Source organism: Empidonax traillii, unplaced genomic scaffold, assembly GCF_003031625.1.
Source record: "Empidonax traillii isolate 1590-97213 ecotype Southwest subspecies unplaced genomic scaffold, ASM303162v1 scaffold177:size1754471, whole genome shotgun sequence".
Lineage (NCBI taxonomy): Eukaryota > Metazoa > Chordata > Aves > Passeriformes > Tyrannidae > Empidonax > Empidonax traillii.
Genome location: NW_020955370.1, coordinates 1,470,832 through 1,494,598, shown reverse-complemented (window position 1 = coordinate 1,494,598; position 23,767 = coordinate 1,470,832). Strand labels below are relative to the sequence as shown.

The following is a 23,767-nucleotide window of genomic DNA, read 5'->3' as shown; positions in this document are numbered from 1 at the left end:
GATGGGCTGTGGTTCATTCAGGTCTGCCTTGCACTCTGAAACTACTCCCAGTAAAGTAATAAAATGACAGCCAATAAAGTCATTGCTTGATACTGTTATAGGATGATCTTGCCAAGTTTCTGCCACTGAACCTGCTCTTTTTTCCCTCCTCCCCTCACCCAGCACTGTCCTTCCCAGCTGGGAAATTTTGGTTTTGCCCTCTCTGCTGCCTGAGCTGAGTGAGGGCTGTTACCCTAAAGCCAGACACTCATTTTTCAGATGTTTTCCGTGCACCTCTAAGATCTAAATCAATTAATTATATATATTTGTCCTTGGCACCGAGTCAAGCTCTCTACAAAGAAAAAGCAAATGATTCCCTGCATCTCCAGGAGTATCAACATTTTAAAAGTTGTTCAGTTTTATCAGACCATGTTTCACCCCAGCCACCCAGAAGCACATGACACTCTCACAACCTTTGCTCACATGTACTCATGTGCATTTTTCATTTAAATTCCACACGAACCAGACCTAGCTATTACATCTGGTGATTTAAATATTCCTCCCTTTCTGTGAGGAAAGACTGATTCCATGAACTCACACTCCTATGCTGGAGCGAAGCTTCCGGATGTCTTTGGATCTTTTGATCTCCTCTTTACACAGGGTGAACAACTTCACTGGGAAGGGATGGCTGAAAATGGGAAAGAAAAAAAAAATAGGTTTCAGTAGAATTTCAAAGATATTTAACTTTCAAATTAACTTTCTAAGACAAGGAAAGAAACAGTGGTGGGAGTAGAAGGTGCTTCCTCCCCAGGAGTTCATCCTGCTTTGGGAGGCCTTTGGTAAGGACACAGGGGAGTCTGGCCAGCATGTCACTGCACTTTTCACTTTTTAACATGGCAGGGAAGCAATTGCTATTAATTATTCACATTGCTACTACCTGTGTGCTCAGGAGTGAACTCCTTTTAGCCAGGGGGATCCAGTCCATGCAGGAGAACTGGCTCACCGTGGTTTGTGTTCACACCAGAGCTGGTACAATCAGCAATGCTCTGTCAGGAATTACCATATCCCACAGCCAAATAACAGTTACTTAGTCTGTGTATCATTGTGGTGCCTTGGCCATTCCCCGAGGTCTCCAACCAAACTTCACATAAAAGGGGATGAATGTTGTTCTTTACTGCACCATTTCAGAGCCCAAATTCCTTCAGTGATTCCAGACAACGTAATTAAACACAGGGCTCACAGTTCTATCCCGTGGACGAGCCGTGGAGCCATCTTTAAATATAGTTAGCAAATTCTTTTCTTTTTCCACACAGTCTGGGAAACGTGATTCTCACAGCCCTTTCCCAGACACTCGTACAAATACAAGTACTGTTAGTTATTCCAAGGATCTGTTAAAAAGAAGGAAAGAGGGACTAGTGCTTTTATTTCAGTTGAAATTATTTAATCTTTTACTTGCTACACTCAAGGCTGAAGTGCCATAGATGCAAGAAGAAACTATTTCATATTTGTCTAGTGAGCACAATTGGTCCTGGGCTGCGTATTTTGGGAGCCTCCCTGCAGCGTGTATGGAAAGCAGAAAGCAAAAAATAGTAACATTCATTTTCTGCTACCACGTTCAAAGCTGTGGATAAAAACTCCTGTCATCTGTTGAAAGGCAGAACATTTAAAACAAGATGTTTACAGGAGTACCAGGATGTTTTGTTAAGGTAATGCACCTTGTTCTGTAGAGTTTTCTGACAAGAGTTAGCAGGTTTTAAGTACTTAAAAAAAATTCTTAACAAAATCCCAGCATGAACTGGCAAACGGTGACTTGGTTAAAAAACTGAACAACAAACCATGGACTCATCAAGGCAAAAAAATGTGTCTACACGTGGTGAGAATGACAGACCATGAATGAGTCTGCGTGTCCACAGGCACGGATTTGTCTGGGTGGGTGAGGGAAGAGCTCCCTGAATGCTGAGGTGTGTTCTGTCTTACCTTGGTGGAATTCCTCCTCCTCCCACCCCCAATTACACAAAGACCCTGCCTAGACAGCTAATTACAATCCCTGCAGAGCATGCCTGGCTCTCAGCACAGACCAGGCAATAGAGTGAATTAGGTGAGATTTAAACCAGTTGAACAACAGGGACATCACTGGGAAGTGGAGCAACAAAGAGACCAATTGGAACCAGAGCATCTGGAATGAATTTACCACACGGAACCTCACGAGCAGCACTCTGTGCTTAAAACAGATGCACTTTCCTTTCTGTCAGCTGCCAATTCCACATTTGCAATAATCAAACCTAACCTATGTGTGATCTCAGATGACTCAAATAGTTTGGCCTCTGTAGAGGAAATTGAGAAAATTCCTTCTCCTGTGTGGGCACTGTGCCAGCAGGAACAGCGGCGGCGTCTCGGGAAAAGGGATCAGTCTGAAGTCTCTGCATTGATGTAAATTGGGCACACGTGGTGCTGCCAAAAGGTGTTGGTTTTCCCTCCTCCAGGTGAACTGGGTTTCAGCAGTGCCACTCAGGGTGGCCCTGGAACAGCCACCAGCCACTGCCAGGTCTTTGCTTTACGGCAATAGAAATTTTAAAGCAGTAGAATTGCTTTTAAAAAAAATCCACAGGAGAACGTAATATACAGAAATCACCAGTTGGAGATCAAGGGGGACACACACCATCTTACAGCACTGCAAGATCACCAGAAAAAATGTAGAGAGAATACCTGAGTGCTTCTGCTGAATATGTAAAATACATACACTGAGAAAGAGAAATGCCACTTACTATTCCAGAAAGCATTAAATCCTGAATTGTCATTTCCAAACTGTTCTGTTCATGTGGCACTGGTTATTAGACCCATCTCACTGTGCTCCTAAGGAGCCAACAATCCATCTGGTCTCTGGGCAACCTCAGCACATCTGGTGATCACTCACCCCCTGGAGCAGCAGAACTCTGCAGCCACAGGAGTCATGACCAGTGCCAGCTTTGCCAGCAGCCTCAGCTCACTGGCCTTTGCCCTCCCTGTCCTTGTCCCACCACCAGCACGAGCTGACAGGTCCCTCTGTGCTGGGAGAGCAGCCACTGTGAGTTTAGAGCAGTTATTTCTGAGAGCTCAGTTTCGAGGTGTGCCCTTTGCCTCCAGCAGTCCCCAATCCATGAACACTCCCCACACTGTCACGAGTGCAGTGATTGTACATGGATTGTACACAGGGATGGGATCAGGAGGTTTGGGGTTCGTGACCAGAAGAAGGAAGGGCATTGCTGCCCTGTTGGGGTGGGAGGGCACAGGGGGAGCAGCAGGTGAATGATGCTGCAGCATCACCAGCACTTTGGTCCAGCTCACACCTGCCCTGCTGCCAGGAGCAATGGTTTGCCCCCCACTTCCCTCCACACACCCTTCTTATTTTGGCACAATTTGCGAGCACATGGCAAAAAACAGACTGAGGAAGCACCTCAGGCTGACTGGGAGAAAGGCACTTTCAACCCACTGCAGTTCTCCAAGGCCACTCCTCACACAGTGACACAAACCACTCCAGGGCAAGGGAGGGGGAACCTCTCCTGCTGGACACACAGGTTTTTTGTCACTTTAGGACAGGTAAGAAAAAAACAGCCTGGAAAATGACTGGCAGAGCTGCTCTTTTCACTCTACAGCTCCAACTAAGCCAAGCAAAACAGAGAAGCCGGTTCCGAAAGCCTTTTGATGACCCCAGTGACACTAAAGCTGATTCATTTCCAACCCGACAGGACAGGTATTTACCCCACACTTCCCAGCCCTGCTGGCAGGGCCCTGGCAGAGCAACAACCCCCAGGTGGCAAATGCACCTCCCTTTAAACACGAGCATTCCACACAGGAGGAGAAAGGGGCTCACTTGTCCTCCTGCAGAGATCACAGCCCAGCCACACAGAGCTTCCCAAACACCCAGATCCAGCTGTAAAACGACACCAGGAACAGCGAGCTTTATGTTCCAAACTGTGTGAGCTGCAGGGTGTGAAGAGGCAGGAAAATGCCCGGCAGATTCTGCCTGTGCAGGGCAGGAGTGACACCCTGTGGCAACTGGTTTAACTGGAGCACTGAGCTCCTCGCAGGGGTCACACTGAGCCAGCTCCTAATCCTGGATAAATTAAGCACTGCTGGATATTCCCAACTCTGGGCTGCTGATGTTTTATTAGAAAACCAAACTTCAGGAGAGTGCACGATTTCCATCTGAAACTTCAAAATGCATTTGCAGATACCTTTTTATAATGTGACAGTTGCCTGCTAAGCTGCTGGTTTAGGCATAATCCTGATGCCAGACATCCTAGATCCCAATTCCCTTGCTAAAACTCTACCCAGACCAATGTGGTAAAAAACGAGGGAAGAAGATTAAGTGGGAAACAAATGCCACAAGGAAAAAGACAACCATGTATCTCAGCCCTCTTATTTCAGGCACACTCTATCTGAAAACTACCTGACACTGCAGGCACAACGTGCCCTTTTCAGGCCACTGAGAGGTGTCCCAATTTTCAGGCTCATTCTGTCCTGTATTTCTCAGAGCCAGGACCAGTGTTTCCATCCCTAACTGCACCCAAAGGACAGACACCAGAGTAACAAAATGCAAATGCTGCACTAATGGAATTTTGGGCTCAGCCATCCACGTGCTGATCCACACACAGAGGCTCTGAGAGCACAGCAGAGCCCTGAGCAGTCACCTGGCTCCTGTGAAGGACCCACAGTAACCCACTCATGGTCTCCTCTGCTCCAGGGGGCACCTATGTGACCAAAAAACTGTCACAGGCAGGAACTAAACTCTCCTTCTTTTTTAGTTGTCCCTAAAACTGTCCTGAGCTCTGCCCTTTCAGGACTCTCTATGACAACAAGTTCAGGCCAGCACTTCCCTCCCCTGACATGAAAACGATCCACTTGGCTGTTTCATTATTAATTTTCTTCTTTGGTTTCATCACCAAACTGGAAGAAATACCTCGGGATCAGCTTAAAAATCTTCTCTTCCCAATCAGTCTGGATTTTATTTCAGACCTTTTACACAAAAGCCTCACAAAGGCACAACCACAGGGTTGAGTCTGAGCCACTCACACAGCAAAGGCAGCGATGCCACCACGTGCTTTTTGTTTAGTGACCCCTGATGGGGGAGACAAGACTTTACCTGGGATTTCCACCCATAATCTATCACCTTCCCCAACGGGGAAGTCTGGAGCCTGTGTGGAAGCCCCAGATCCCTGGCATGATTACAAAATGAACAAGTAATATTCATTCCATCTGTCTTTGACTCATTTTAAATTCCCATTCAAACAGAGACTGCCAAATGCAATTTAAGAAAGATTATCTAAAACCACACTTCAAGACAAGAGTAGGCTCAATTAAAACTTTAAGAATGATAAATGTTTTTCAAATTTAGCTGCTGTGAGCAATTCTGGAACCAACAGATTCCCAGTCCTGGATATGTGCTCGTAGGATCCACGTTTTACAATTCTGCAAATATCTGCAGGTGTGCCAAGATGCTGCCTGGGAGAGCTTGTGGAACAGATTTTAATATTACTGAAATTAAAATCATTCTTTTCTGAGACATCTGCAAAAAAAATATGATTTCACATTGGAATATCTTACTCATGCTTATCCATTCCTGAACTAAATACTTTCCAGAAGACTGAACTTGGGAGGGGAAGAGCTGGGACGTGTCTCTTTTATTATTCCTGTTAGAATCTTAATTAACTTCTTCAGAGATATTCACATGAACCAAGGCAGTGGGACTGGGGAAGCCACAGCTTGTAAGGCACACATTACTCTGCAGCATCAAGCCAGGACACTGCCAGTGCTCAAGGCTCCCAGTACAGCAAGGAGTGCACTCCAAATGGCATCGATTTAGGAAGCTGGAAAAGGTAAGGATGGATGTGATACTGGTACAAGCATGCCAGGCAAAACATGTGAATTGACTGTGATTAATGTCCTAGTTGTTAAACAATGAACGAGTAACTGATGTGAGAGTCAAAGATTTTATCAAGAGCCTTTCAAGGGTCTCAGCTGTCCCAGCTCAGGAGAAAGAAAACATTACAATATACACTCACACCTGGAGCCCTGTGCACTCACACCTAGGATAACACTCAGCAGCAACCAGGGTAAGATTTAAGAGGCCTGTTGGATGGTGGAAAATAAACCAAAAAGACACCCAGCAACTTACTTCTCTTGCTCAGTGAACGTGTCGAAGCAGCCGTTTGCCAGCAGCTGGTCCAGCATTGTCAGGAGAGGCACAGACACCCTGAGGAAAGAAAATGACTCAACAATGTAAATAACGTGCCCTGGCATACAGATATATACTATTTTTACGCAGAAGCAAAGAAAGAAACATCCTAGGTACCTACACATATTTAAATTAGAACCCTGACTTACAGATAGGAGGCTTGCTCAGGAACTTGTGTGTGTTGGCTGAACCACCCTCCTTGGCCGAGGGGACACTCCCTCCCAGCCAAAAGGAAAAAACCTAATTAACAACACTCCTGCTTCCTACTTGCAGGGTCTTGAAAACACAATTAACAGCAGCAGAAAATATTAATTTATTTCCTAGAATATAAACAATGTATTCCACAGACTGTGTCAGAAGTTACAACACTCAAATGAACCAACTGGAATAACCACAGCCATGTTTTCATTTCAACAGTTAAGAAACAAAATAAAAATAAAATATCATTGGGACAAGGGGGAATGGCTTCAAATTGAAAGAGAGGAGTTTTAGATTAGATGTTAGGAAGAAATTCTTCCCTGTGAGGGTGGGGAGGCCCTGGCACAGGTTGCCCAGAGAAGCTGTGGCTGCCCCATCCCTGGAAGTGTCCAAGGCCAGGTTGGACAGGGCTTGGAGCAACCTGGGCTGGTGGAAGGTGTCCCTGCCCATGGCAGGAGGTGGAACAAGATGAGTTTTAAGGTCCCTTCCAACCCAACCCACTCTATGATTGTAAAACCTGAATATGCAAAATATTTTACCATCACCCCTTGGTTATACATTTTACCAGAGGTCATGCTGTTCCAAAACTCAGATGTGTTAAAGCAAATACACATGGCTAGACACACTCCACCTAGGCAGATTTAAACTGATGTGCCACACATCTGACTGCCAACACCTGCTGTTGAAGCCAAAAAATCCATTACCTGTCATTCCTCAGGTTGTCCTCAAAGACCTTGAGCAACGTCTCACAGAAACCCACCATAGCACTGGGATCACCCTGGATTTTCTTCATGTAGTCAAACAGGCTCTGGGCAGAGTATCTGAGCTGGAACAGAAGGAATCTCCAATGAAGGGACAGGGAAAAACCCAGTGCCACACACCCAGACAGCGGCTGTGCAGGACTGCCTCGTCCCTGCCCACTGAGGAGCACCTGTATAAATCAGTTAAATCTCCAACAGGACGACCATGGCTATTTTACATTCAGTAATCCTTTTTCAAGGAAGGTTTTGGTTTTTTTTTCTCCTTTTAAAGTTGTGCCACTGCAGGAAAAAAGACCTCATGAAAGGTTTGCTGTGTTTTTTTTTCCTCTCAAAACAAAACATCCCCAAACCACTACGATTATCCTGCTTCGCTTCAAGTAATAACTCTGTTATGACTCTGAAAGTTAAAGAGCACACAAGGAGTTCACCAGGTAATATTTACTAAACAGCTGATGGAACTGAACCATGCAGACAAGCTGCTGGCCACACAAACCAGCAGTAAACTCGGGTTAAAAATTAAAAACAACTCAGAAATAATGACTGTTGGTTTAACTTTATTGTGCTAATCAGCCAGCTTAGAAAGATGGCAGGGGAGGGGTCAGTGCTGATGCTCAGAGCTCAGCTGGACACAGTCAATGGGGTCCCACCAGCAGTGACCCATCACAGGCTGCAGTGTCACTCCACAGCTCCCCATGGCTTAGATGGGATATTGGGAAGGAATTCTTCCCTGGGAGGGTGGGCAGGCCCTGGCACAGGTTGCCCAGGGAAGCTGTGGCTGCCTCACCCCTGGAAGTGTCCAAGGCCAGGTTGGACGGGGCTTGGAGCAACCTGGGCTGGTGGAAGGTGTCCCTGCCCATGGCAGGGGGTGGAACTGGATGAGCTTTAAGGTTCCTTCCAACCCAAACCATTCCATGTTTCCATGATCTCCAGGAGCTGCCGTGTTCACCAAGCCAGCTGCTCCCTCAGGGACCTGCTGTGTGGGAGGGGAGCAGCCACAGTGTTTGTGGGACCCCCCTTTCCTGGGGGATCTGTGCCCTCCCACAGCTCACAGTGCACCCTGGAACCCAGGGACAAGGGCTGCAACAAGCAGGTTCCATCAACATCCCTGCTCATGCTGAGAGTTTCCACTTCTGGGAGAGGTTGGAATTTTAGTTTCCAGCCTCATCTTTTAAAATTTATAATTAATAAATAAAAATAGTTTAAAAAAATTAATTTACTTCCCTTGAGGATGAGAAGATAAATTTGCTGGGTTTGGGTTTTTTTTTGTTACAGAAATTACCTCAAAGTGAAATATCTCATCAAGGAGGAACATAATCAGATTCCTGAATCCTCCTGACTCTGATGTGAGGATTATCTGTCCTGCTGGGGCTTGGTCACGTCTCTTGGGGAAGGGGGTGGTGGCTGGGGGGGCTGTGGGAGGGCAGGTGGGGTGGATCAGTTCTTCAATACCGACTTCTTTGAGTTTAAGTGATTTTCTGCTGGGTCAAGAGGGAGCTGTAAGCAGTGAGTCAGCCTGCACAGTCAGGGGAGATTTTCTTTCTGAAGCTCACACAGAGCATTTTGATGGCTCTTTCAGCCTCTCAGAGGATTGACCATTTCATCAAGAAACCAAAAGAAAATACTGGATGAGTATGAGAAATGTCACAAATGTCTTCCCCAAAACAAATGAGAGGAATCTCTATTTAAACATTTTATCTCATATTTCGTATCAGTAATGTTACTGGGTGCATCAGTACAACAAGAACAAGAAACATTTTAGCCTTGAATCAAAACTCTGAGCTAGTTTCCCAAAGCTTTATCCTACGTGCAAACAGCACAGCCCAGCAATGCTGGGAAGCAGCACAGTCTGCTACCTGAACACTTTGTTCTGCAGTGAAACATTCTGGGCAATGCAGGAGCACAAACATTTCTTTAGAAAGCAATTGAAAGAAATTACACATTTATGCTGACTTTCAAAAGGACAGTCAAATCAGAGTAAAACGTTTGTACAGTTTGTACAATGTTCAGCTATGCTGAACTGACCCCAGAGTGGTTCTTTCACACCCCAGAAGCGATGCTGGTGTCCCCCTGTGTGCCCAGTAGAAACTGGGTCCTGACACTTTACAGAACTCTAAGAAAGATCTCCTGAAATTTTAAAATCTGTTTAATCATTATGTGTTGCCCTTTAAACCAATCTGTGCACTTAAGACTACTATAAATAAAGAAGAAATATTTTGCCTTGGCACCTTCCAGGAGCAGAGATCAATGATAAGCAGAAGAAAGGGCCTGTCCAGACCATCTCAGAAAAAGATCTTAAAAAGGTGTCGTTTTCTCTCCGATTTCTTTTGTCTCTTAAACTACCTCGTGGATCCCACACCATCCTTTGAAGGAAGCTGAATGACTCAAAGCTGTTCCTGCAATTCAAATGACTGAAAAGGCAAGAACGGGCATGAAAGGAAAGGGCAACAAGCACAGGTACCCGTAGGGTGCTCCAGAGCTGTGCAGAGCCAAGGCAGAGCAGCAGGATATCAGGAGCACTGCAGAAGGAAGACAGCCAGGAATTAAACAATGTAATGGTACGGTACGGATAAAGCCATCACATCATTGCTTGGGAGATTTAAAAACTGGGACATTTTCCCAACAGTCAGTACAGATCACAGGAACTACTGGAAGAAGATCCAACCTAACAAGATAACATGACAGGAACAAGTTAAATCCCCTGATTTCCCCCCCAGGTGAACACTCCTTTTGTCCTGGATTCATTATCTGAGCATTAACTGCTCCTGAGTCTTTGCAGGGAAGAGCATTTCCAAATGTCTTCCTCCTCTGTGCACAACACAAGCTCACACTACATCAAATGTGTGACATTTACCTCTCCCCGGGGTTCCACGAGGACTGGGAGAGGAAATTAGGAGGTTAATGGGTTGGAACTGGGACAACTTTGGATACAAATCTGAGAGGAGGCCTGAGAATGACCTTGTTCTTATGAAACAGTAAAAACAGGGCTTGACTCCCCCAACACTTAAGCCAAGAGTAGATATTGCAGTGACAGGTAATACAGGATACAGCAAAGTGTTCAAAGGGACCATTCATCTGATGATAAAATAAAGTCCTAAGGATTTAATCTCCTGAACCATGGGAAAGCATGAGGAAGTGCAGCTCCAGTAAGTGGAGAGGCACGTGCAGCTCTGGGCACAAACTTTCGTGAAATTGTTCCGGGCGAGTTTGTTGCAGAACTGAAGCACAATCCTTCTAAAACCAGTTCTGAGGCAGCAAGTGGCAATGATGTGCCTAAAAAAAAATATTATCTGAGGCATCCTGTTTATAAAAGAGCATCCAAAATCCCAGCTTGTAGCAGAGAATCCAAAATCTCTGCTACCCACCTGCGATTAGGATGCCCAGTGCACACTCGGGCTCTGGTTTGTACTTTGCAGTTTGTACTATCTTGGGCAGAACCTGATGAAAAAGACATTGGAATAGGATGAAAAAGGAATATTCTGGATGATGGGAGATGTTCAGCAGATGGACAGACCCCAATGGGTGTCCCTCTCCCATCTCCAGTCTCCTGGGAGCCCCCCAGGTACCCTCACAAAATTCAGCCTCTGCCCCCAAGGCACCCAAATGGAAACCAAGTGAGGAAGTGCTGGGAAAGCCCAGACACAGCCAGATGCACCAAAACCTGCAGTTTTCAAGCAGCATTTCCACAGGGCAAGACCTTCTCAGGGCCAGCACAAGCCTGTAACGTGCAGCAGGAGCCACGTCACGCTCAATAAATAACGCCGGGCTTGGATCGTTTCTAATCCCGACACATTTACAGCTCTGAGGTGGCAGGAGCTGTTTTCACAGGAACTGCAGGAAAAAATGGTGTATTATTTAAACATTAGCTACCAAGTGAAACCATGTCCCCCTTGTTTTACTCACAGCACTCCTTCAATAAATCAAAACTTTGGAGGCCACTCCACTGGCACTCAAACCAGCGATACTTTACAAGAAGTATGAACTATTTTTTCCCTTTTAAGAAAAGAATTCCAGGAATTATTCTCAAGTGTATTTTGCTCAGGAATTGTCAACGAAGGAAACAGGATTAAGGGCCTGTTTCTTCAAACCAAATATGCATTAATTTGCATACAATTTGTCCCAGTAACCAGATGTTTTAGAACATCATCTATCCCAACATTTTTCTTCGTATGATCTAACACAGTAACACAGCCCTGGTATTGGACTGGGAGGAACTTTTTAATGTTCAAAATAGGTTGCTGCCTTTTTTTTTTTTTTTTTTAAAGGTTTTACTTACAGTTTCCACAACATTTTAAAATGTAATTTTCATTCTTTATGGGGGAAAGGGGAATAACGGGACATTTTGTGCTTCGACAAAATTTTATATGTAGTGTAGTCTAATAATGAAATTCTATCAAATTATATCCCTGGAACTGCAGGGTTTGTGCCCTGGAGAAAGAGCAGCATTGTACAGTCCTGATCTCCACACACTGAGGGGGGTTTCATGCAGCCATAAGAAATATGCACCACTGTGGGCCAGATGGATAATTAGAAGATTCTTTTACCCAGAGAAAGTGCCCTTTGAACCGTGGCGATGGAGCAGAGTGCCAAATCCCACTGGGAATGACATCTTCTGTTTTTCCAGATTACTTCCAATGCTCCAGCTACAATCATCCCACCGAAACTCCTCACAGACCCCACACGGCTCATTCCAGAAAATCTCTTTAAAAAGCCAAACAAAGAACTACTCTTGCTAAATCTACTGCTGAGCAATTTTAACTGGGGAAGAACAGCCACTGACCACGGAATTACAACAGAGCCTTTCTCCTGCTAATTCCCTGAGATGACTAAAAGACAAACTGACATTTGAACTCAGATTATCTCGCAGTGTATAGAAGAACCTTCCAGCTTCCCAAATTCCATGTCCATGTGAGGATGGGCACAGTTATTTTTGTGCATGTGCACAGATGTGTTTTTAAGGGAGGGAAGAGTCACAAGAACACACACATGTTACTGCAAGAACACATATTTGAATAATCCTTTTCCTTCATCCAAGATTTTAAAAATCTGCTTCTTTCATATGGATTTAATAGAGAGCAGTTCTTAAAATTTGCTATTAATGTTTTAAATCAGTCCCTGGATATTCAGCTACAGGCTTTGACAGAGTAGTTTGAACACAAGTTATTACAAAACACATCAATTTAAATTTCTATAGCACATTTTAGATATTAAATGTAATTCACTGCACATCTATAACCCCAAGTGTAAGTACCCTGTATTTGGTGCCTCCCTTGCACTTCCAGCTGACTCCAAAGAGAATTAGATCATCTTCTTTCTGAAGCCAAAGCCCCTGAGAATAGTTTAACCGGAACAAGCCTTTGGCGTTAAGGAAAACTGCAAGGTCACAGAAAGTTAACATTTCAAAATCAGAGTTTGAAAACAGTGCTGAAGGTTTCCCTTTACACACTGGCAGATGGCAAGGAGAGAAGGGAGCTACAAGTTCCCACTTCTCAAAACCAAACGCACCCAAGACTTTAAAAAACGGGAAAAAACACCCCAAAAAAAGTTCAAATGTTGAATAAGAATTTTCCCCGACCTCAGTCAGCAGCCAGGATGTTTGTTTCCCCACAACTTTCCTCCTTTTTATACTTACACAAATAACTTTGGGTTTGGTGGAGCCTCCTATAATTGTGTTTGACTGAAAGCTGAATTTCATGTGCGTGTTTGCCATTAACGAAATCTGTTCAGAGTTACGTTGTCTGTCCCATAATTATTGTCACCAACCAACACACACACGTTTCCAAAGTTTTAAAATAGCTGCTGCTATATAATTAGTTGCCAGTTTAGCAACATTAAAATGCTCAGAATTGGTTTAAATACATGAGACACTGCACTGACAATAAATACTCAGCTACATCAAACCCAAAACCTCGTGGGCTTCTCTTGATCCCAAGAGCAGAACCCACAAGAGCAGACAAAATCCCCCATCATTTGGGCTTGCTCAAGGTGATTTTACCTCCTCCTTCCTGTGACCCAGCAGGAGCTGCTCCCTCTCCACAAAAACTGTTTCCCAATACTTTTCACTTTTCTACCAACTCTCTTAATTTGAGATGGAAATCTTAATTAGAAACACTCTTAGCCACTGCTGGGGTGCTGACTCACATCCTCCTCCTGTTACAGGACCACTGGGATTTAAAGATTCAATTGAGAGTCCAAAATACTGTTCCTGGTCTGGTATTTCTGGGGTGTTACACTGAACCATATCCTTACCCCAACAGTTGTTTTCTTATATTTTACATCTTTGGCTACATCAAATCACAGGAACGTTAGAAGCCAAATATCTTGAAACCAAGATTTCTGAAACTACCAATGCAAGCTGTAATATAAGGACAGGAGGATACACTAAAATTATAATGAAGTTGGGAAGAATTTGGCAGCATAACAGACTGCCAAAGCCAGTGATAAAGAGATTGTTCGTGCTAGAAGAACGAAACAGAGGACTGAGACAGACACTTGAATGATATTTCATTGTAGTGGAACTTCTGGTACTTTAGCAGAAAATGTATCAAAGTAAAAAAAATAAATAAATCTGTGCATACTGTTAACACACATTGACAACTAACAGTTAAAAATTGCATCAGGTGACAAATGAAAACACGTTTTCACCTCATTTGAGAAGGGCCATCACAGAGCTGAGGGCTCTGCCTCTGTTCCCAGCTGGGAGAGTCAGCACAGAGCTGGGAGCTGAGAGACCCCAGAGCCTGGAATTCTTGGGTTATGCCAGGCCAGGAAAGGACAAACAAACCACCCTCACTCCTTGCTCCCTGCACGCTCAGCAAGCCTTTATATTTTTAAAGACATAAATAAGAAGCCCATCAGATTTAAAAGCACGACTTGGTTCCTTCAAAAGAACCTGAATTCTCAGAGCAATCCCCATCTGCCACATCCACTGGCAGGCACTCAACACTTGAATCCCTCTCCTGCCCAGCAGCAAAGCCCCTCCCTGCTCTTACCGTGGTCTCCGTGAGTCCCCCCACGGACACGGAGAGCCCCAGGAGCACAAAGTACTGGTAGGTTGGCAGTCCCAGGAGCTGGGTGATCCGGGGGAAAGCTTCAGATGCAGCATTCCAGTTCAGAGTCTCTTTCTCTGACCTGGGGAAAGGGAAAGGAGAAATTAATCCTGCACGTGCTCACTGCCTTTCTCATCCCCACATTCCTGGGACGGCTCCTTCGGGTCACTGAAGAAAGGCTCTGGATTACCTAAAAAATCATATTAAACACTGGTCTTTGAGCATATGGGGAAAATACAAAGCTTCAGCCACTGTCAGTGAAGTGAAGGAACCTCCAAGGCCTTCTTCTGATTCAGATAAGGAACTGGAACCAGGCACTTTTCTCCACACCCAGAAAACAAGTTCTCTTTTTGGAGTTCCATTCCAAGTTCTCTCCCATCACCAGCTACTCAAAGACTGACCCAAAGACAGACTTATGCCAGGAAAAACCAACACCCCTCCCTCTCTCAGCTCCATCAGCAGCCTCACAGAGAAGTGCCTCCTGCACTTGGATTTAGAGCAGGTTGAGATTGTCCAGATCACACAGAATGAGCACACAGAGCTGGATGTTCCTCATCCCAGTCAGGTATCAGCATCACCATGCAGGAACGAGCTGCTCTCACTGCTGCTTTAACTAGAAAGTCTATCTTGGAAAAGTACTTCAACTAGAGCTTGGTTAAAATACAGTAATTAATTAAAAATTACTATTATGAACAATCAGTGTTTTCCAGTCAAGGAAAAAATAAATTCATGCACATTGACAGGACACTTCAATGAAACCCTGACTAACAGCACCAGCTCTTCCTCCACACACAGACTGGGCATTTGGGCCCAAACTTTACATCAGGTAGAGTGTGTTAGGTCAAATTCTGTGCATTTATTTTTCATTTCACTGGTTTAGGATACGTTTTTCAATATCTTACCTTGGAAATATCCTCTCTAGCTCTTCTCTGTGAGGGATGTGTGGAACTGGAGGATGGTCAAAGTGTAAGAGGGTCAGGAACACAGATCCTGCATGAGCTCGAAATTTATCTATTTTTTCAGCTGACTGTTGAGCCAGCCAGCACATAATCTGCTTGCAGCTACAAAGAAGAAAACAATTAATCACATCATTTAAGCAGCAGAATGTGTATTTAAATTGTTGCAGTGAAATCAAAACAATCCTGCTATGAAACTCTTCTGGTCTGATTTTTCAGCATGAACCCACAAGTGATTTAAGGCACCCACACGGTGCCAGAATCTTAAAGCTTTATTTTCCACAGACCAATATTAATCAAAATTCAATGTATTCAACGAGTATTCAGTGCACAAGCAGTGCTTGTACAAGTACAGAGTGTACAAGCAGTGCTTTCCTGTACGGCCTGGAATGCAGTTCCAGGAGATGGGACACAGAAAGGGCACAATTACATACATGTTGGCATTAATTAACTCTGCCTCGTTCTGGACCAGCAGCAGCGTCACCTCCATCAGACTGGTCATGGCAGCTTCACGCACCCTGTGGGAACAGACACCCATCAGAGCAGCTACTTCAGGGTTTATTCACACAAATGCATCAGCAGTTCAGACAAGACACTGACAAAACTTCACAATTACTAAAGCAGTGACCTCTGAGATCAGTCACCAAATTTTGGGAGGGAAAGGAGTGTGCCCCCCCAGCCCCCTTCTGTGAACTGAAGGTCACGTTGGCACTGAGGGTACAACAGTCACCCCAGCTTCCAGGCAAGCCCCTGCCTCATCATCCTGTTTTTCAGATGTCATCAGGTTTACTTTTTATTTTAAGAAGGTTAAAATTGATAATGATTAGTAATATTTAGTGTGCAAGTCAATGCATCTAAACGTCAGTGCTTTGTCTGCTTCAAATTTTTTTTAAAAAGGCCAACCCACATTTTGACATTCAGGTATGTAAGGACTGTTAAGAGTACCATATTCTTGTAAATTTTCAAGCTTAATATTTCCAACATTTAAAAAAATGTGACTCAGAATGGCTTAAATCTCTGGGTTAAATAATAATTAGTTAAATAAATCTCTGGGTTAAATAATAATTATAATATAATATATTAATAATTAATAATAATTAATTTAAATAAAAGACTGGCTAAAGTATCACTAAGTTGTGCTTGAAGTGCGTCATATTGAGATGGTGAAGATCTGTTGCCTTCAAAATGTCTAAACATCAATTAAAAAAAAGACTGTTGTTTCAATTAAAAAAAAAAAAAAAAAAAGATCAATATGCTTGTTTTCAACCAAATGCCTTGTCAATCCATGAGCTGTTAAAAGTGGTTTCTTTCTTCAGACAAGGGCAATACCACAGATCCTCAGTGGGTTACAGGACCCTGCAGAAGTCCAGGCCCAACATATTTATCACATTAGTCACTCATGGCAATGTCATCCTTTCAAAATAAGAACTTTAAAAAAGGGGGGAAAAAAAAAAAAAAAGCATTTGAAAAGGTACACCTGCCTCCTGTGAAAAGAAATACTCCTCCTTCTATTTTCCAAATAGCTGCAGATGCAATCTAAAACTGGGTGGGACATTTGTTATAATGGTAAAAAAGGTAAATTACGTCACTTTTTCCAAAGTAGCTCAATACAAGTTTGGCAGTCTTTCATCAGGGTATGTTTTCCTAGTTTTTCATACAGTATCTGACTTGGATATTCACGTCTAACACCTGCAGACAGATCAGACATGTCCCAGCAAACAATCTGTCAAAAGAAAGGTAAAGTTTGCATATGGGGAGTAAAGTTGGTGAAACTTTCCCACGATTCCATTACAGAAAGACAAAAATTGCACACCAAAGACAAGGTCTCTCCAGAGAAATGGCATGTCTTGCCATATCTTTCCATCTTAGTCAATGGTTTAGAAGAAACAGAATGAGAAAACATTGATATTTGAGAGGCCACAAAAGCCTTCAGCAGCCAGCAATTTGCCACGAGAAAGGATCCCCCTCCCCCTCTGATTTACACGTTTCTTGACTTGTTTTTGGCTGGAATTGCACAAGAAACTCGGAGGGGGGGGGGAGGGGAAGTGTTCAAAGCACATTTGAATTTTCATGGGTGCTGGGAATTTAATTTCCTCGGGATTTCTTTGAAAAACTCCACTTTGTTTTTGTTTTGAAATGAAGACACAGACTAAGGATAAACAATAAGGTGTGGGGAACTGCAGTGGGAGCTCTCAGATGTGGAAGTTGGGTTGAATACCTCATTATCTACTCCAGTATCTGCCTCATTTTGAAAGCACAAAGCTCAGGATCTCTTCCTTTTCTCTGCCTCCCCACCCTGCATTGTTGCTCCTACATTTTCTGTCTCCTGAATTAGAGACTCATTCACCTCCCTCCTGCCTCTTGACAGAAGTGAAAGCTCCTTGCACAGGCTGGAATGACCTGCTCTTGATCCTCTCTAGTTTGCATCCTTGTTTCCTCTCCTAAGCTGGAGATGTCAAACACACCTCCTGTTCTCTGACTTCTTGCCCTCTGGTACTATTTCCCTATTTTCCTAGAACAGTTTTACCAGCCAGGGTTGAATGCTGAAGAGCTGAGTTCCATTACAGAAAACAGGGAAAATCCAAACACCCCAATATCAACTCATGCTGGATTGTTTGCCCTGTGTACTTCTCCAACACGTTTGTAAATACTGTAGTTAAAGTGCTAAAGGGACAAGGCTCGTCAATTAAAAATTGCCCAGTGGCTCTCACTCAGTGATTTCAGATGTACATCACAGCACCTGCCCCCTGTTCCAACCCGACGAGGAATCCTGGAGAGGAGAATGCCACGGTTAATTAACTTTTTTTTTAATTTTTTTTTTTAAAAGTAAACCTGGGGCTACCAAATAAAATAATGACAGTGAAGTCAAGAGTCAAGGACAGGGCTCTGAACAGGGCATAACAAATTTGAGCCTAATCAAGAAGTTCCCAAACTCTCACGACGCACGTTTGGCACCACCTGTTATCCCACCAGATCTGCACAGGGACCAGCAGGCTCTGCCTGCTGCAGCCACTTTCATATATTGTTGTTGAAAATCCCCTTCAAAGAGGAGGACAGTGACTGAAAAAATGTCTACACCACTTGTTTCACACAAACACTCTGCACAGATACGACTGAAACGAAACAAACCCCCTGTGTGACTCGGTGCTGTCAGGAAACAACTTCAATAAATGGAGAAAATAAAACCTTTTCAATCAGCAGAATTATTTCTTCCCAGTACTTTTCTGGCACCTGCCCCTTCCTGCCTGGAATGTAACAAAAGCAAAGCCAGGTACTAGAGCTGAACTATCAACAGGCTGTTAATTTATAATCCTGAACACAAATCTCTGTACCCTGAGACACTTCATCCAGTTGCCAGACAGGTCAAATGCATCTCTGTTACCACATCATTTCCATACCACACAAACAGTATCACCCACACTGCTAAACAAGGCTGATACTTTATACAGTCAGATCTAAAAGTAACATATATCTGCACACTTTCCAATTAAAATGATGGATTAAGGCAACAAAACTAAGGAGTCTTTCTCAAAGCCAGCGTTTTACTCAAAATCAAATCCCAACGAATAAAAGACAACTGAAATTAATTTACCACATTCATTTACTTAGTTTAAGGCTCCTCTATACAAGCAGTGAGTTTATCTGCTCTGAGGCTTCTACACAGCATCAAAAGTGTAACATATTTTAAATCTGCAGATACTGGACAGATTTCTGAATCCTGATAATTTAATCCTTATTATTAACAAGTACTATTTCAGGCTGGGAATATTTGTCCTCATAAATACACATAGAAAAGTACCCTGACAAGAGTGCATTTCCTTCTATAGATTTCACATCAGCAGATACATTCCTACAGACTTATGATTTATTCTTGCAGCCTCACAGCTGAAATCACTGAAACCCTAAACTTAAAAAAAGTCAGTGATGCCACAGCACAATTTATTAAGTTTTTATGCATCTCAGTCAGTCACCAGCCTTGAAAACGTGTCACTAACACGTTTATAAGACCTTATACAGCTGCTCCCTCTCCTGGCAAAAAATCCCCACAGCAGGAACGTACAGCAGGAGAGTTCAAGCAGCACCAAATGTGTTATTCAAAAAAAAAAAAAAAAAAAAAAAGAGAAGTAATGTTTTAAATCCCTGTACTTTTTGCAACTGATGACATTCCTGATATTCCCTAATAGAAAATAATGCCACCCACAAACTCAGAATAAGCCTGAACTACAGTTTTAAACACATCAATCCCCACCACTCTGAGGAAGGGACAACCCAAATCCTCATCTTTCTACTTCTCTTCTGGCAGTGGATTCCTGCCTGGAATCCAAGGAGCCTGGGAGCTCCCTGTTTCTAGGTTTTGGAAACACATCAGGTTTTAGTTAGACATCAAACCAGCCCCTGTGTTGAAGTCCCAGTCTGGGGGGCACCTTACCATCCCCCGACATCCCCCCGGCTGTCCGTGGTGTAGTCGGTGATGCCGTTGAGCAGCGTCGCGTAAATCTCATCCACGTTATCCCTGCACACGAATTCCTCCCGGGATCCTTCTCCCTTCACACCCACTGTCTGGCAAACCCTTTGAAGAGAGGAAAAAAAAAAAAAAAGGCAGTGGGGGACAAAAATCACAGCACTAGCAAGGAGAGATGTAAGGAAGAAGCTTTGTTATGTTGCTTAACAAAACTCTCCGGACGTAGAATATTCCAAACACCTGTAACGTCTGCTACGGATGGAACGAGGAATATTTCTGAGCCTACTGAGTTGTACCTGACCAGAGAATTTCTGAGCAGTGTTTGGGTTTAAAGGAACACTGGCAAAGCTAAGATCTCAGCAGGGAACCAAGCTGCTCTCATGTCTGCTAAAACTAAAGGAATATGCTTCAAGTACCTGTCAGTCTGAACTCTCCTTAAAATGAAGTCAGCAAGAACAGCAAAGGGCCAACACAATCTACACTGAACTTGAGATTAAACTCCTTTACCTTGAAGACATGCTTTTTTTTTGCACTGTAACACTCTAAGAGCATAAAATATACATGTGCACTATGATACTACAAGCTCTGAATGCACTGTGACATGTCAACATGGAAAATATTCCTTCAGAGAAAAAGCACAATTGCTTTAAACCAATTCAATATTCTTAAGATTGTGGAAAAATATATATTCTTCCTCCTCACCAAAGCTCATTAAATTGCAGCTCATGAGAAAGGCAAACTTTAAAATATACTCCAGGTATTCAGTTAATAGATAAAAAACTTACACCACCATCAGAGCTGCACTCCATCCCCAGGTGTGTGATAATCCTCCCAATCAAAAATAAACTGAATAATGGAGATGCAGAGAGTCCTGCTTTACAAATGTGTGTGTCACAGTGTAACTGGTTTCCAAACTCATGCTACCAGCTCCCACCAGAAAGCAGAACGATCATGAGAAAGATTTTAGAGGGAGAATTCCAATTAGACAAAAATAAAGATGATGAACATACTTTGCAATTGCTATTAAGGCATCTCTTCTGGATTCTGCAAAGCTCACATCTTCAGGGGAAATTAAGGTAACTTTTTTCAAACCTTCCAAAACCTGAAAAAGATATAAAGATTGAGATATTTAAATCCAATGCATTTTATGGTGCTAAATTTAGATATTGCATCACAGTGAGTTCAATCCTGTATGTAAGAAATCAGGCAACAGAGTTTGGTTTCTCACCCAGACTGGCCCTCATGGCTCCCTCTTCCCTTTGGACCAGTGTCCTACAGCAAAGGGATAATTCAACCTCTGGCTCTTCCATTAACATTACCAAAGCAGAACTAAACATTAATTATCAGAAACTATGGCAAGCTCAACTCTATGATGATTTTCTGGAGTTATTGTACCTTAGGATTCAAACCCTTCTGACAAAGACCTTTAATTATGGCCATTATTATTTATTTGATTGCTGTCACAGGTTTCATTCAAAAGGCAGAGTGCCCTCTTTCTCATTCCAGTGATCCTGTTTTCTCACCTGTTGGAGCCTGCCCTTCAGCAGAAACCTTGGAAGGGCCCCAAGAGCTCGTGAAAAGCCACAACGGATCATTTCCTCTGTGTTTTGTAGTTCTGAAACGTACTGTGTCACCAGCTCATCTAGAAGGAACACAACTGCAGAGTGAGAAGCAACTACCACATCACTACCATTTCATATTTGGTTAAGGAAAGAAAGAAACCAGGAGAATGTCCCCTAAACAGAGCAGCTAGAGAATTTTGCAATTTGTTAAACTAAAATGCAGAATACCTTCAATTTCCCCCAGGACAAAGGTACAGATTTTAAGATGTTTGCTGTTACATGAATGAATTCTTGTTTTCTGCCTAAAAACTTGACTTGGTGCTTAGACTAATCCTACTCATTCAGAGAGAGAAAAGACAAAGTTCTCCGTTTTAAAGAGTTCTCATGTTTTAAAAATCTAAATAACAGGTATAAGCACAAGTTTCTACAGAAGCACAAGGAACAAGTTCTCTTACATTTACAGGCCATTGTTTTCCATCATTAGACAAGTAATCTGGGTGAGGAAAGAGATGTCTCTGGGTTTGGAAGGTCAGCTATCTGACAGTTTTCCCCAGAAAACTATTGATTGGAGCCTTGTTTAAACACACAGATTGTTCCTAAGCAATGAGATAATTTTGTACCATTTTTTATATAGAGACTAAAATTAAGTTGCCTTTTTTTTTTTTTTTTTGCAGGAGAAAGCTCAGGAAGAAGTGGTCCCTTTGGTTCTGTTCACTGGCACAGAACACAGCGGGGACAGTGGCTCTGGGAACAGCAGCACAGTCAAAAGGCACAGGAATAAACTCAACTGGGCATGGAAAAAGGAGCCTGAAAAAGGAGGAGCCTGAAGGAGAAAATGAGGGTGAATGAAAAATGTCAGGAATCTATTTATGCCAAGGCAGTAACAAACACAGCTCTGCACCAGAAAGGGGCAAGGTGGTCTTATCGATCCCTTTACTGAATGGACACTTTTTAATCCTCAAAGAAAAAAGAATCAGAGCTCCTGGGAAGATTACATAACTGTGCCATTGCTTACTGTAATCTAAGATTGAAATGATTGAGCAATATTTGCTAGAGGAAGAAAGAAGAGTTGCCGTAAGAAACTCCCCATTCATCGTAGCTGACTCTTTTTTCAAACCCCAGTGCCACCAACAGGCCTCGACTCGTCCCTCACATCAGGGACCCAGTTCCCTGTCCAGAGGTGAGAAAACACCCTCAGATAAGCACATCAATTATTTAAAACCTTCCAAACCACTGGAGTGTGAGACAGAGTCCTGAGGCCACGGGAAGCACAGTGCCTGCTGTGACAGCAAGAAGATCTTAAACAGGGAGGCTGTGACAGTCTCCACTTGGACTGGTGGAAATTTAAGATCGACATTTTAAGCCAAGTGACATAACAACAAGTAGCTCGTTACTTATAACCACTTAGTAATTATGGTGGAAGGTGTAATGCAAATGTTAATATTCTTCTAAGAGCCTTCAGTTCCATAAACCAGCAGGGCCTATGAAGTGTCTACAATATTAATTCAACACAGCCCATCCTAAAGGAATATTAAAAGGGAAAGTCAGCAAAACCAAACCAGAACACATTAAGCCAGAAAAAATAAAACAAAGAAAAGGTCAAAACAAACAGAGGCAAAAGAAGTGATTCAGTGAAGCTGCATCCTTAGAGGGCCACATTCAGAATGCCAAACTGTTGGAGTATCTTTGATTCGTGTTTTCATCTTAATCTCTCAAGCCATAGTGAAATGCTGGTTAAATTCTACCAGAAGCTTTTTTCTTCTAATCCTCTTGATCATGTTCAGACCTGCTTTAACTGACTTATCTAAGGCACCTGCACTGCTGCTGAATGTCTTCTGCACTGCAGCTTCCACACGTTCCTGTGTCCATCAGACACGGTGGGCAGGACTTTCAGGAGTGGATTTCAATCCCACAACAGACAGGATTTGATGGGCATGGAACACACAGGTTTTATTGGCACAGAGATGAAAATACACCTTGTTTTTTTTCTTTCTTTTAACAAGGAGATGCTTGCATGTATAATGGCACTTCTGTTGTCATGTGTGGAGGAGGCTCCAGAGCAGTCAAGGCCAATTAAAAGCATAACCCAGACAGAGCTGATTGCAGGGTTTTTAGAATGGAAAAATTCCCAACTAACAGTTCTATTCCAGAAAGTCGGATGAAAAATTTTGTCAGTACCTACAAATCTGACTCTCATTATGTCCCTAGATCACCATGGCCACATCTCCATGGTTCCTTCAAGCACAAGCCAGACAAAAAATTAACCCAGAATCCAGGAAAAAAGACAATTAGGTTTCCCAGGGATCTAAAGGAGTACAGGAACAACTGCTGCAGCCACCTTTTGCTGTGCTTCCAGCAGATCCCTTCTCCCTGCACTTTTGGACATCTGACTGAGTTTTCCAGTCCGACTTTTCCAGCAACTTGAAACTTCATGTTTATATAAAAGCTGACCTATCAATCTTTCAACTCATTTTTAGCTTGTTTGCTTTGATTCAGTATTGTCTCCTGCTGCCCAGTGTGCTCTGATTTTCCACATGACCCTTTTCCTGAGGCTGGGGGGGTTTTATCTGCCTCAGCACCACATCACAC

The 23,767-nt window shown here is 43.2% G+C and overlaps 1 protein-coding gene across 1 annotated transcript in view; it reads right to left on the bottom strand.

The window, feature by feature from the left end:
* Nucleotides 1–23,767, bottom strand: part of TBCD (tubulin folding cofactor D) — a 119,868-nt gene that overhangs the window by 5,221 nt on the left and 90,880 nt on the right. Inside the window, exons 27-35 of the mRNA XM_027886074.1 lie at nucleotides 21,140–21,258; nucleotides 20,627–20,718; nucleotides 19,584–19,724; nucleotides 15,589–15,672; nucleotides 15,101–15,259; nucleotides 14,142–14,280; nucleotides 7,096–7,217; nucleotides 6,134–6,211; nucleotides 578–667 (exon numbers count right to left, since the gene is read on the bottom strand). Coding sequence (XP_027741875.1) covers nucleotides 578–667; nucleotides 6,134–6,211; nucleotides 7,096–7,217; nucleotides 14,142–14,280; nucleotides 15,101–15,259; nucleotides 15,589–15,672; nucleotides 19,584–19,724; nucleotides 20,627–20,718; nucleotides 21,140–21,258 — 1,024 coding nt within the window. The remainder of the gene's footprint in view (nucleotides 1–577; nucleotides 668–6,133; nucleotides 6,212–7,095; nucleotides 7,218–14,141; nucleotides 14,281–15,100; nucleotides 15,260–15,588; nucleotides 15,673–19,583; nucleotides 19,725–20,626; nucleotides 20,719–21,139; nucleotides 21,259–23,767) is intronic.